At 42.8% G+C, this 14956-nt stretch overlaps 1 protein-coding gene across 2 annotated transcripts in view; it reads right to left on the reverse strand.

Moving 5' to 3' along the window:
• The window catches only part of LOC147025135 (receptor-type tyrosine-protein phosphatase delta-like), a 278354-nt gene that overhangs the window by 3756 nt on the left and 259642 nt on the right, over window positions 1-14956 (reverse strand). For both annotated transcript variants that reach the window (XM_085885801.1, XM_085885802.1), the window contains 5 exons: window positions 12399-12577; window positions 12118-12244; window positions 8552-8677; window positions 2787-2941; window positions 1178-1313 (listed from right to left, as the gene is read on the reverse strand). In XM_085885801.1, coding sequence (XP_085741927.1) covers window positions 1178-1313; window positions 2787-2941; window positions 8552-8677; window positions 12118-12244; window positions 12399-12577 — 723 coding nt within the window. The remainder of the gene's footprint in view (window positions 1-1177; window positions 1314-2786; window positions 2942-8551; window positions 8678-12117; window positions 12245-12398; window positions 12578-14956) is intronic.

A 14956-nucleotide genomic window follows, 5' to 3' on the forward strand; every position in this document is an offset into this window, starting at 1 on the left:
TTATAAGCAAAAAAGAATGCTGAGGCCCCTCAATGTTCCCTCTCTGGAGGAGGCTTGTCTTATAATGCTGTATCAAATTCCCTCCTTACCCTATACCCAGGTTGGACAACGATGACAACAGGTTGTGGGGTTTGCAAAAATAAATATCATGGATTCCTTGAAATTGCCACAATGTGAAGACTTTAGCTGGGTTGTGTGTCCAAGTAGCTTCGATTTAAAACTGCTTCAGGTGGAATATTTTAATGAGTTGCTGCCCTGCAGGGTGGGACAACTCGAACGTTGGTGCGACCCATAGGCAGCGAATGAATGGGACCAGTCATGTGTTGGGCAGGCGATCCTTGTGGGGGTAGATATAGTGTCGGCGCATGCTCATGGTAGTTGGAGCTGAAACGAGTAGAAGTTGGATGAGAGTCGAGTTGGACCTTTTAGAGATAATATCTCTTTCTCTTTCTCCTTCTCTCTCTTTTCTTCATCACCTTGCAGGAGGAAGACCAGTTACAGAGACAGAGGACACAATGTCCTTGTCATCATTCTCCCATCTCAAACCGCACTTCGCCCTGTGCCATGCCAGCCTGCTCACCCATCATCAATCGACAGCAACACCAGCTCATGCCTGCCTTAAATATTCAGCTGAGATTCCCCTTTTTGCATGGTTTGAATCAGGTATTTTGGCACCATAGCAGGGAATAGTTATTTTTGTGTGCACGTTTGTGTGCTGCCCCTTCCACCCCTATCTGTGTTTGTTGACCGCCAGATCTGTTCTGTTATTTTTTGATCATCCTGGCCTTCTTTTTCCCCTGTATATATTTTACAATAAACCATTTATTTGCAAAGAAACATTTTCCATCTTCCAGCCTTCCCACGTGTGAACAAAGTGCCAATCTCGGCTTTGTGTGAACGATCCTTGAAGGATCCTATGAGTTAATTCTGAACGCAGTACAGTGTGACTTTAAACATCGTTTCGGTAATTCATGGGAGTCAAAGAACTTCAACGTGATGGTTGAGGTTGACGTTGGTCATTTTTAACTATAAAATTACATGTATACTAATCCTTCAATTAAATGCATAATTGCTCACTCTAATGAGATACCCAGTACGTAATTAACCAGTTACATCAAGGAATCAATGCATTAATTGGAATTTAAGTCAATGTCATTGTTGTTGTAGTGTAATTAACCTGAGTTTGGACCATCCCCTGCCGTTGCAGACGAAGCATCTTGACAGTAAGGAAAACATCAAGCACACCTTCACTCCTCATGCGCTCCAAAAGCACACTAATGGTAACGAATACACCGCTACGACCAGCTCCAGCACTGCAAAACCAGAACACCCCCACAAATCCATCATCACCTTGTTAGCAACAACCAGATGCAACACTCCCACTTTAAAAATACAATCAATAGATACAGTAACATGAAATCCTGATCAACACAAGCGCTAAACAAGCATAACAGACTACGTGACTAAGATTTCACTATCGGTATACAGTCGAGACCCACTAAGAGGAACAGACTTCCACACAAATCGTTTTGGATGCAAAACCTTGGCTCATGGAAGAGTGAAGTGGTGAAAGAGTGAAGTGGCAGAAGGTAAAAAGGCAATGTATTGACCATGTAGTAACAGGTACATTGTGGTAGGTACCTTGCAACAGGTATCTTGCAATAAGGTACCTTACCTTCTTGCAACAGGTACCTTGCAAGAAGCAGGGGAATGAGCAAACTTGAAAAGTTGAGAGAGAGCTGAGAATTGGGTTTTTTTCAATGAAGGAACTGAACAAAGAAGGGGAATAAACATAGTAACCCAAAAGAAAAACGTTGGGTTTGGTGAGTTAACCTACAAGAAGAGGGTTGGATTGGGATACCGGGCTCAGTGGCGTGCGCCTGTAATCCAGCTACTCGGAGGCTTGGGTTGGAGGATCGCTTGAGGACGGGTGCTCTGCGCTGGGCCGTGCTATGAGAGGGTGTAGGGCAGCCCGGAATCATGGCGAAACCCAATCCTTATTCCCTATGTCGTAAGAGGTGACCAGGGTTGCGTCAGGAAGGGCATCCAACATAAAACCTATGCCAAATCAGTATGCGGATCATAACGGATGATCCTAACGGGAGCAGCCGAAAGAAGAACAAGAGGGTTGGATTGGGGGGGATTGGATTAGGCGGTTAATTAGGGAAAAAAATATTGCAGGTATGGATGGAGGATGACATGACAAGGTGATGAACTGTCAATTTGAATCTTTGGAGAGGAGAATGTGATTGAACAGCTGTAGAAAGGTAGTCCCACAAACGGGGGGGGGGGGGGTGGTTGGGGTTAGGTGGGATGTGGGAAAGGTACAAAAGAGTGTTTGTGCTTGGTAAGTCTGGATTTAAGAGTTTAACTGGAAGTTTACTGGAAGAACATGCATATCTGCAGGAGCTGGGAAAGGTCAGAGGACTGAGAGAGCAGTGGAAGCTACAGATAAAGAAGGGGCAATAAAGAACAAAAAAAGAAAAATTTTCTTGTGAAAATAGTTTCATAAACAAACAGTTTTTTTTTGTTTTGTTTTTACTAGTTTGGTGAAATTTGTCTGAAAGAGCATTTGTCATCACGAGACGAGACAACTACCCATGTAACCAGCAACTGGCAATGAACACACAATGTGTAGAAACAAGGAGAGATAGAGAGATAGAGATAGAGATAGAGAGATAGAGTGATAGAGAGATAGAGAGATAGAGAGATAGAGATAGAGATAGAGATAGAGATAGAGATAGAGATAGAGATAGAGAGAGAGAGACATAAAGAATAAAGTTCACCTGCAATGCACTGTGATAGGCCCATCCTGCCCAAACTGGTCTTTCGTTTTATGCACCTGACCAAGGAACTCGAGGAAGGGCTCAGCCATACGTGGTACACCCTGTTCTGGCCAGTCGCTGAACTGGAACTGTCTTACCGTCCGTGATTGGCCATCCTGGAAAGGGAGGGGGAAGGAGATGTGTCAGGCAAAAGAATAATGATTTGCTGAAGCATGCTGCATAAAAAATTCTCTCAATTACTTGCTGCATTATTTTACACAAATAAACACAAAAAGAAAAACAACAAAATCTTAATAATATTCACAAATCACAAAGATTAACATTTTCAAGAACTTAGATCTTTTTAATTATATTTATTTTTGCTTAGAGGGATTCTTGGCTGCTGTATGTATTCCTCGACGGTATTTTAGGCATATTAGCCCAAGATTCCCTGATGGCATTAATGGTAAACCACAATGTGCGCACAGACCAAGAAGAGCAGGCCAATTACCCCCTCCATCCATCCATCCATCCATTGGGACCATACTCTGCAAAGCGTTTGTGCTGCCGAAGCAGTCTCCTTGGCTATTGGGTTCAATCCTGGACGTGTCGCCACTCCGACACAGGATACCAGTAAGCTGGCACTCATTTTGCCGACCTCAGAAGGATGACAAGCAGAGTCAACCCCACCTGGTATTAATTCATCAGCCGAGTGGGAATTGAACTCAGGATTTTGGATCCCAAGTACACCACCCTAACCATGAAGCCAACACCAGGCATACCCCCTCCGTGAACGTAAACAATGAAGCAGCTGGATCTTTTACTGCCATTCTGATAGTGACAGAGTAATTCTCTTGAAAATATCTCAGTTTCCAGAAGCTTACAATATATATTCTTAAGCTGCCTTGCTGGTGACCATTGCATTTTAACCGACAACCCCTGTGATACCAATTTCATATCTTCACCACAAGCCAACACTGTCTGTACCTGTGTAGTTCTATAAATTACACAATCAGCTAAACTATTTCAGAATCTAAACTGTTGTCATAAACCTATTATTTGCTTAAGTATTGCAGCGTCAATGGCTCAACTGACATCAAGCTCATCGCAGTGGGAGGTTAAAATCTCACGATATTCCAGATGGCTTAACTCCGGTGGAGACGTTCCAAATGAATGGCAGATTTGCACGTGCAGAACGGAGGAGAGACATGAGAACCTTCGCTCTTTTAAAACAAACCGGTCTATTCCTCAACCCAAACAAAAAGAACCAGGGATGGTGATTGCAAGGAGACGACGGCGGGTTGGGATGAGAAGGAACGAAATTAATAAATAATTATATACAGTGCCAATATAAAGTCTACACCCACTTTGAAAATTTTCACATTTTGTTGCCTTACAGCCTGTAATTAAATTGCATGAAATCAGACATTTTCGACCTTTATTTACACATCGTAACCCACAACTTACAAAAGAAAAACAAATTCGATAAATTTCAGAAAATTAATTAAAAATATAAAACGAGAGTATCTTGGTTTGATAAGTGTCCACCCACCTGAGTTAATACTTGGTGGAAGCACCTTTGACAGCAATTACAGCTGTGAGTCTGTTGGGATAGGTCTCTACCAACTTTGCACACCTTTATTCGGCAATATTTGCCCATTTTTCTCTGGAAAACTGTTCAAGCTCAGTCATGTTGCATGGGGAGCATTGATGGACAGCAATCTTCAAGTCATGCCACAGATTTTCGATTCGATTTTGGTCAGGGCTCTGACTGGGCCACTCAAGGACATTTATCTTTTTGTTCCATAGTGTAGCTTTGGCTATGTGCTTTGGGTCATTGTCATGCTGAAAGGTGAACTTCCGTCCCAATTTCAGCTTTCTTGCAGAGGGCAGCAGGTTTTCCTCTTGGACGTTTCTGTAATTTTCTCCATCCATTTTCCCTTCTATTCTGACAAATGCCCCAGACCCTGCTGATGAGAAACATCCCATAACATGATGCTGCCACCACTATGCTTCACAGTAGGGATGGTGTTCTTTGGGTGATGTGTTGGGTTTGTGCCAAATGTAATGTTCAGAATCTCTGGAGTGGTTTTTGTATACCTCAAACCAGACTCAAGGTGGGATTTTTTGAGTAATGGCTTCCTTCCTTCCTTCCATCCAACCATACAGGCCAGACTTGTGGAGTGCTTGTAATATTGTTGTCACATGCACACAGTGACCAGTCTTTGCCATAAAAGCATGTAGCTCTTTCAAAGTTGCCACTGGCCCCTTGGTGGCCTCTCTGATCAGTCTCCTCTTTGCTTGGTCATCCAGTTTGGAAGGATGGCCTGATCTAGGCAGGGTCTTGGTGGTACCATACCCCTTTCACTTCTAAATGATTGTCTTGATTGTGCTCCAAGGGATATTCAAGACCTTTGAAATATTTTTATACCCATCCTCTGATCTATGCCTTTCCACAACTTTACCCCCGAGGTCTTTTGAAAGCTCCTTGGTGCTCATGGTTGAGTCATTTCTGTGAAATGCCTTACCCAGCAGAGGAAACCTACAAGAACAGCTGATTTTATTCTGAAATAACCAGAATCACACAATATTCAACACAGGTGGAGGTCAATTAACTTGGTGTGCGATTTTCAAGGTGATTGGTTACACCTGAGCTCGTATACAATTGCTATTATAAGGATGGTGGACACTTATCCAATCAAGATATTCTAGTTTTGTATTTTTTCTTAATTTGCTGAAATTTGGAGAATTTGTTTTTCACTTGGAAGTTCTGGGTTATGTGTAAATAAAGGTGGAAAAAGGCTGAATTATTGTAATTTAATTCCAAGCTACAAGGCAACAAAAGTTGAAAATTTTGAAAGGGGGTATAGACTTTTTATAGGCACTGTACAACATGAATAAAACAAATCTAAAGAACTAAAGCGCCTCACTCCGGACTCAATCTCAGATGGGAAAGGGACAAAACTGGGGGACTCAGCTCTGGTGGTAGTGGTGGAAGGGTGGGCATGGAGCAGCCACGAGCAGGCGATGAGGAGGGACGATGAGGAGACGAAGACACACGGGCAGGATGATGAATGGGGCCAAGCAGGACGACGAAAAGGTGGGCAGACAGGACGAACAAGCACAGGGCAAAACAGGCAGGCAGTACGACCTCCTTCGCACTCTCTCAGAACTTCACGGTCCTCTTTCTCCTCAAAGTTGGTTCGTCTCAAACTCCACGAACCTCTCAGACTCGTAAGATCTCCTCACAAACCCAACTGCCCCATTTGGCTCCTCCCTCCTCTCCCGGGCAATGCTCCACCCCTGGAAGGTGATCAGAGCCACACCCCTTGGGAGACATCTACAGCTCCACCCCTCCCTTGCTCTTATAAGTCTCCTGACACCCCCAGTTGAGGTTTACATTGAGGTTCATGCACACAATTTCCTTAACCATAATCCCTAACTAATTATTACCATGCACCACCACTTGTATGGTGCAGATACAAATAAGACATCCTTAAGCTGATGTGTCCCTACTTATTACATCGAGATGGGCTAACTACTCGTACACTGACCATGCTATTCTATACATTTATATCAGGTCTATGGGAATATCTAACCCCCTCCCACCAAACATAACAGTATTTATATTTTTCCCTCCACTATTCAGTTAAGTTTCTCAAGCTTCTGGGCCTCACTACCAGTCACAACCTCTCCTGGGCAGACTCTGCATGAAATTTTGTTTTCAATGCAAACTGAGCATCTTCTGTTATACAATGTCCTTCCTTGCTAAATCTGAATTTCTCGCAACCAACAAGGTCTTTGTCCATAGTTCAGTGGGGCAGTGCTCTTCCTGATCAGCCCGTGTCATTTGTTTTTTCCATATCTCTATATCTCTATCTCTCTGTGTCTCTATATCTGTGTGTCTGTCTCTTGGATGTTGTGGTGTCCAAAGCTCTAAACATCATTGGAATTTCCAACAAAGGAGATGAAGCACAATGCCTACTGCTTTCCCATCACAGAAAGATTGGTTGCCTTTTTGTTTTCTTGTTTTTTTTTTCATGTCTATTCTGCTCTTATTCCCTCTTTTCTTTCTGAATTTATCCAGTTACCCAATAATGCACGCATTCTTCCAACAACCCCTTCTTTATTAAACTCCAAAAATACAGATGTACCTTCACTCCTCTGTTATATTTTTCTTGCTTGTGGAACCACATTCCTGAGGTGGTTTCAAGGTGGCAGTGCACCACCATCTCATCCTTCATCTCTTTTCTATCCCCATTAACCCTCCCATATCCAAGCTCGCTTACTCACATATTCCTCCTTTCTCCTTTCGTTCTTCATTCATTGCCTTGCTTGTTACATTCACCTTTTCCACTGTCTGCATGTTGCCTTTCTTTCCTCATTCATGTTATGCTAGGAAGGGGACCCAGTGTTGCCTGATCAATTTTTTTGTGGGGGCCTAAAACACTTCCCAACACCCACTAAGGACTGCGGTCCCGATATACTAGCCTATATCTATAAGAGAGCCACAAAAAGAAAGAACCCCCATAAATCCAACTTTTTTTTTTCAAAATTGGCAAAAAAAAAACTTTTTTTTTGCCTAAAACACTCCTCAACACTCATTGATAAACCTCTGAGACTTTGACAAAGATCCATTCAGACAACCCTGAGAAAAATGGCGACACACACACACACACACACACACACCTCTCTTATAGTATAAATTACCTGTAAAAATAAACAAAGCAAATTTGGCCAGGGTTCCAGCAATAGCTCACTGACTCTTTGAGAATGACACAGTGGGATATTTAAGGTTCACCAAACTAAGCAGACGGGACGCCCAGTTTAACATCCATCCGAGGGACGGCACACACTTTATGTCTCACCCTGCCTGCGAGACACCAGGATGACAGTTTGTAGCTGGGCGGAGTTTCAAACCTAGGAGAATGTGCATACCTCTCAGCCATCGTGCCAGCTTGTGCCAACTGATTTTTCCACCTGAATGACTTAGTGGTTTGAAGACCCATTAACAATGTGCAAACAACTTTTTTCAGGTATTAAAAACGAGTCATTGGAATTGGAAACCACTTAGTTGGATATAACCAATTATCTACCTGTCTGCTGACACAGTACCTTCATTGAAAAAAAAAAAAACACTTGTATAATTTTGGAACAGCAGTTCTGATTCCTCTTCCTGGGCTGGCAACCTCTGATGGTCAATTTTCCAGGTTGTGCAGCAACTTTCTGCCCCTGGTCATGCACTAAGCTCACTAAGAACCTCAAAAAGGTGGCTGCATTGCTCACCCACAGGCACAGTTGGGGCCGGGATTTATAATTTGTCTAGGGTGTCAGCGATAGCTCATCCACTTTTTGTTAAAAGACACTGTGGGATCTTTAATGTTCACCAGATAATATATTGGCATTCAATGATGTAACCAATGTCCTGCATGCGAACCACCAGCGTGATTGTTTATCATCGCTTGAAGAAATGAACCGAGACTGGATGGCTCAAAGGCGAGTACGGCACATCTGCATCATCCTGCCTGCCCTTTAACGGAAACGAGAAAATGGGGATTGCCCGAACGAACACTGTGAGTACAGTTTTAAATCTCAAGCAATATATTATGTTGTCCAATTAGTCGGCATTCCTTTCATTGGGGTATCTTGTGAAGCGGTAGACACCAGAGCAGTGTAATCCAGATTTGAAGGGATTATCATTGTCGCACACCTACTCTCACACTCATCAGCATCAAGTTACATTTGGACATTATACACCAAAGCAGATCAGCTCAGCCTCAACGTACCCTTGCATCTGTCACCTTGAATTCTCTCAGGATGTACTGTGGCATGTTGTACTCAGCAATGGGGCTAACCACCAGGAAATGGTAACGTGCCGCACGCTCTGCTGGCCAGTACCTGTGGCACTTTTCCTGCACGCACGCAATGGGGGAGTTTGCAGGGTTATCAGCTGAGCAACGTTTTCCTTTGGGGATTTCGACCCATTGTGCTCAGTGACTCTTGGGAGCCTTGGTCCACAAAAACAAACAGCTGTTGCACCCACTAACAATGTCGTTTTTCATGGGTTGCCTGTGCAAGAACATGTGCACATGCAATAAATTATATATTACAATATATTACCGATTGTGACTCACGAGGCAATTTTAAATATTCCTTTATAGATTGGTTTCTTCGTAGACAGTAAATTATATTACAGTCGAACACCCTTCTTAATATGATTATAAAATATAAAATTTACACTTTTACTTTTTGTAATGTCCTTCTCATGTTTCGTTAATAATTATTAGTGTTTCATGAGCAACCGAAAACAATTAATCGTGATTGATGTAAGAAATGGAAGATTTGTGATCTCCATTCCTGATATAAATCAAAACCGGTCACACACAGTCATTCCCTTGCTCTGGAATGATGGCTGACCTTCAAGACAATCACTGCACGTCATGTGTGTGAGTGGTATACTTATGTTAATGATTGTATGTTCATACACGGGCCATTCAAAACGAAATTGATAACAAAGAAACTAATGAGAGTCCAGAAGACAACATACAAGAATAATGAGGTGAATATATAAATAAAACTTAAAAATATATTTTTTAAACGAATTATACTAATTTGAGCATGGACTACGACAACTACTACTGCCCAAAATGTCAGCTTCTCCTTGCTTCCCATGGTAGTTTGCATACCTCGATCAACGTTCTGTTGATTCCATCGATTGTTTTACCTGTCTGCAGATGCTGATCGACAATCGCCTTCACCCGCAAGACCAGTTCTTCATTCTTACACAATGAACATCGACTGATTGTGTGTGTGTGTGTGTGTGTGTGTGTGTGTGTGTGTGTGTGTGTGTGTGTGTGTGTGTGTGTGTGTGTGTGTGTGTGTGTGTGTGTGTGTGTGTGTGTGTGTGTGTTTGTGCGTGCGTGCATGAAAGGGATGCAATGCTTCATTGCCTGTCCACCTGAATATTTATGTCGGGCCTATCAACTACACATATCACTTCTGACCGTTCATCTCTTTTCACAGATCTTCCATTATATTGATGATTCTTTCTATCACTGCCAGGGCGGGTTTTGTAGTTCTAGGGCCCAAGTATTCATAATTCCCTTTGGCTTTTTAATGGCTTTTCACAATTTCATGATACAGCCTCAAAGGCAGAAATTATTGTTTGAGTAGATATTTTGCCTTCTGGATGTAGTATGTGTATTGCTTTGACAAGCCTCTAGCCGAGAAAGGTCATGCATTGGGAAAGTTGAACGACAGGAAATGTCAGGTGGTAAGGGATGAGTAAGAATAATGGAAATAGGGATTACATAATGCAAGGGGCAGTAGTAGAGCATGTCATACAAGAGAAGCATTCTGGGGTGAGTAAAATATGTAGGGAGGAAGAAGACAGCACAGTGTCAGGCAGCTATAGGTAAGGCTCATAGGGTTTTAGTTTGTACTAGATGACCCGTGAACCCGTTGGGTTCCTGTTGTGACAGCGGTTGATGAAAAAAATCATTTCAAGAAGAGAAAAAAAAAAAGATAGCTCCAGCGAACTATACCACTGAGGTTGTTTGCATTGATCAAATACTCCCGAAGAGTACTTGACTGAATCGGAAATTGATTTTTTAATAATTTTTTTTGTTGCCTGATTTGAATGAAACTTGATACTGCACACCACAGGTGAATGATGAGTCAGGTGGGCCGAAAATTTTTGCGCTATCATGTACCGTTTTGGCTGTATTTCGGGAACATACATACATACACACATATATACAAGATGAACGTTTTCGTGATATATAGATTGACACAGGGGGACAGGGATAAGTTATAAATCTAAAGGGGTAGAGTTAACACTTTGCAGGAATACAGTGAGGCCTCATCTATGCTGTATTTCTTTGGAAGGACATATCTGCCATATGGATGGTTCAGCCGCCACTCTAGTTCATGCTCACACAAGGTCGTGTTTGGAACTCACTGTCAGCAAGCTCACCTGCTTCTTCGCTAAAACATTTAAAACTCATTCATAAAATGGCTGCCAGCCTCCTAGCTCCTGCTCATATGTTTTATTACATCCCTCCGATCCTCAAAACACTTCGCTAGCTCCGATTACACAAATGTATAACTTTAAAATATCGCTGGTAACCTTAAAACCCAAACACAAATGGGTTTTTCTGACATTTTAGACCTAATCACACCTTAAACTCCTGGAAGAAAGCTACAATCAAATACTGGGAATCTCCAGGTAGATGATGACACTCTTTGCTGATGACTCCACCCTCTGCTGTACCATCTGTCATCCCTCAGATTGGCAAGCAGCAGCTTCTTCACTCTCTGCAGATCTGGATAAAATCACAAACTGGTCCAACACGTGGAACATGTCTTTCAATCTTGACAAATCTCACACTCTCACTATGTCTCTCCGAAAGGACTACCTAGAACACCCCCCCCCCATATATTTTCAAAACAATCCTCTTGAAGAAGTCCTTTCATTCAAGCTTCTGGGTCTCACTACCTGCCATGATCTTTCCTGGGAAAGCCACATTTCCAAGCTGGCCTCCAAAGCAAGTCGCCGATTGGGAATCCTCCGTCATGCAAAGTCCTTCCTTGGCACACCTGAGCTCCTTACCACATACATAGTTTTTGTCCCCAGCCTGATGGAATACTGCTCTCCCCTCTGGGCTGGTGCTGCCACCTCTCACCTTTCTCAGCTTCATTATGTGGAAACCAAGGCATTTAGGTTCATTGGTATCTCCCACGGTGAGGCTGAGTCTTTGGGTCTCTCATTCTCTCACCACAGGCAGGACAGTGGTCTTTCCATCTTCTACTGTCTCCTCTCTGGCCTGCCCCCCCCCCCCTGCTCTATCTGAGACATGTCCCCTCATATTTCCGCAGGGCACTCAAGGTCCGCCAGCAACCCCCTTCTGGTAAAACTCAAAAATCACAAATCAATTCTCACCTTCACTCTTTCATTCCTCTTTTTTCCCACCTTTGGAACAAATTCCCACACTCTCTTCAATCCCACTCTTCCCTCCAGGTCTTCAAAATAGCTGTTCACCACCATCTCTTATAATCCCTATCCAAATCCTCGATCTTTTCTATCCCCTTTTTCTTTTCTATTTTTAAATTATAGTTTAGAAATCTCTTTTAAAATCCTATATTTTTAAAGTTGCTTTTCCTGAATTTAAACTTTTCTCACCTCTTCTTTCTTTGCAAAGAGCTTTGCAATTTTGTTTCTTAATGAGAGGTACCATATGATAAAGTGAGTGATTGATTGATATTTTCTGTAGATAATTACTAGAGAGATATATTCACTAATTTTCAATCTCTTAATTATTTTCTTTTGTTGTCTTTTATTGTCTTGACTCACCCTGCCCATCTCTCTTAGTTTGGTCAGCATAACGATTATGGGCGAGTTTTGTTCCCACACCAGGCGCCAGAAATCTTCCGTTGTTCCAGCAAGAGGGCCCTGAGTGACGATGTATGCTCGCCGATGCCTGCATATGAGAGAGACATATGTTAGGGAAGTGGAAGAGAACACCAAAGCGAATGCTGCAGAAAAGTAATGGTAAGGCAGATTAGATTTCAAACGAGATTTCAAATCACATGGTAGAAATAGGCAACAGGATCAGACGACTTTAGCACTGGTACCTGTAACCATCGACCAGACTGGCATTGATGTAGTCTGTGGAGTGTTGGACACGTACATGCTGCAGACGAACCCGGTTGTGCTCGTATGGCAGCACGGCGCCCGGACGGTTCTTTTGCGCATTGCAGGGCAGCGCGAGCACGACTGGTGGGCATGAAGTAGAGCACTCCACTCCTAAACGCTGCATGTGCAATTGTGCAATTGTGCACGATGATAAAAAAAATTAGTTATGTTAGCATTCATAAAAGAACAAGAAGATAAGGTGAAATTGACAATATAATGGAATAACTGAAAGAAAGTTTGGCTAGAATTCTTTGCAGGACTATGGCTGTGATTACTCAATGGTCCTTTACACCAATATTATTGATGGAAATATGGTAGTACATGAATTGTTACTTGAGGAAGAGAACAAGGAAAGGCTTTATGACAGAATGAGTTGGAAACCTCGATCTGAAGGGGAAGATGAGAGAGCAGGAGGAGCACGACCAGAATAGAGCCGGGCAAGACCAGAGTAGAGCCGGTAACAAAACTGCAAGGCCAACAACCTGCCTACGGTGAACAGGAAGAGCCTCAACTTCCTTCTGTGAGATTCCAATGAAATGAAGGGCCTTCAATTCCAGGGCCTTAAGGCAAGTGAGTGGGAAGCAGCAGCACTTGAACAGTTGGGAGCCATATTCTATTACACTCTGGGATGGAGTATCATGTGATATGGTTCTCCACTGTGGACTAATTACTATAATTAGTAATAAATCGATGGAATCATAACATATAAATTTTAATTTAAAAAATCGACAGCGAGGTCTGCATGGTTTTCATACAAATCCTTCATATCACGCCATCCTCCATGATTAATTCCACATCCATTACAAATATTTCTCATGAGTTCTGATCATTAAAATTATCATCAGATTTCGATCTCATCTCATAAGAAATCAGAGATTTTTTTTTCCATAACGAGTGAATTCGCATGGAGCTATAAATAAAATGATCATCAGAATGACCGATTTGAATTTCCATTGGCAGTTTATGGTGAAGTTCTCCTGAGCCACCGTTAATATTTGCTGAACAGTATACAACCCTCCAAACAAACACCTGTAACAGGTGCGCCCTCTCATGGACAATGTAATGCCACAGCCCTCCGCAGTGAAGCTTCAATGCATTCCCAGTATCTCTCATTCACAGACATACTTATCTCATGTCTCATCATATAATTTTGCTGTTCTATGGCCACAGCGCAATTACAGCAAAGAGTGCAGTTGTTCGGAGTTAAAAAGATGCACATGAGTGGTGTTTATCTCAAGTGTAACTCTGTAGTCCCCTGGGCAAGACCTGAATGGGGGGGGGGGGGTACGGAGGGGGTAGCTCATGGAGCCAATCACCCAAATAAATAATTAAAGGTGGAACAAGCCCCTGATTATTGAAAACGTTGTTAGAAGCCCCTGCTAATTGAGAGCATTACTCTCAATCTTGATTGACATCTAGAGATTGCAACTACTTCTTTCAGGGGTATTTTGGGCTCTTATATTCACCCATCAGTTGTTCCAAAGAGTCTCCAGCTGTTCAAGAAAAGTCGAGGCCTTCCTGAACTGTTAAGATTGAGAAATTAAACCTCTAAAAGGGCGAGTGACCTTTATATTCCAACTACAGGGTCTCAAACTATGACTGGCTGTCAAAGCTGGTGCAGCCATGAGGGAAACTAGGTGGTTGCCTTGAGCAGCAAGATTTTTGGAGGAGCAAAAATGAATGAAGGAATGATTTATGAGTTTACACAAGTAAACAAGCAGACTGTCTGTGTTTTTCCTTCAATATGAACTGTGACATTAATGGCCAGCTCAGTAAGCCAGGTGAAACTGCCACCCAGGGACACATGAAGTACACTGTTCGTATGAAGCACAATGCTGTGGAGAGGCATCATTGCTGAGGGCATGGCTGTGTTGCTGATACAATGCTCTCTGCTGGTACAGGCAGGAATTTAGCCATGGTGCCGGCGATAGCTCGCCTATTCTTTGAGATTCTCGTTTAACTTCCATCTGAGGGACGGCACACACATTGATGAATCACCCTGCCTGTGAAACACCGGGATAGCAGTTTATAAATAAACGGGATAAACCCAAGATAGACAGCTTGTGCATACCTCTCGGTCTTGGCCATCCTGTCAGCCCCTGTGTTGAAGTAAGAACCATAAACGCCACCTGAAAACTACTGGCAAAGGTAGCCGGGGGAGAGCCAATGGCACAGGATCCCAAGCTAAAAAATATACCCATCAGAGATGGGGAATCCCCCATCATTGAAAAATAATTGAAATCAGATAAGCGGTTTTCCATTTATTACAAAAAACATTTTTTCAAGATGGCCACCCCAGTCGGCCATCTTGGATCCGGCCACGCCCAAAATCAATAGAGTTCTTCCCTTTCAGGTGGTACATGTGTGACTCAAATTTCAAATCGATATAGCAAACAGTTTATGAGTTATCGCACTCACAGCTATAAATGTTGACGCCCGGACGGACGACCTGGGCGGGGGATCGCCATGTGGTGGGGGATAAAAAAAACGAAGGGGC

Source organism: Eptatretus burgeri, chromosome 6 (genome assembly GCF_056783735.1).
Source record: "Eptatretus burgeri isolate ZD-2024b chromosome 6, Ebu_testis_v1, whole genome shotgun sequence".
In the NCBI taxonomy this organism is placed as follows: domain Eukaryota; kingdom Metazoa; phylum Chordata; class Myxini; order Myxiniformes; family Myxinidae; genus Eptatretus; species Eptatretus burgeri.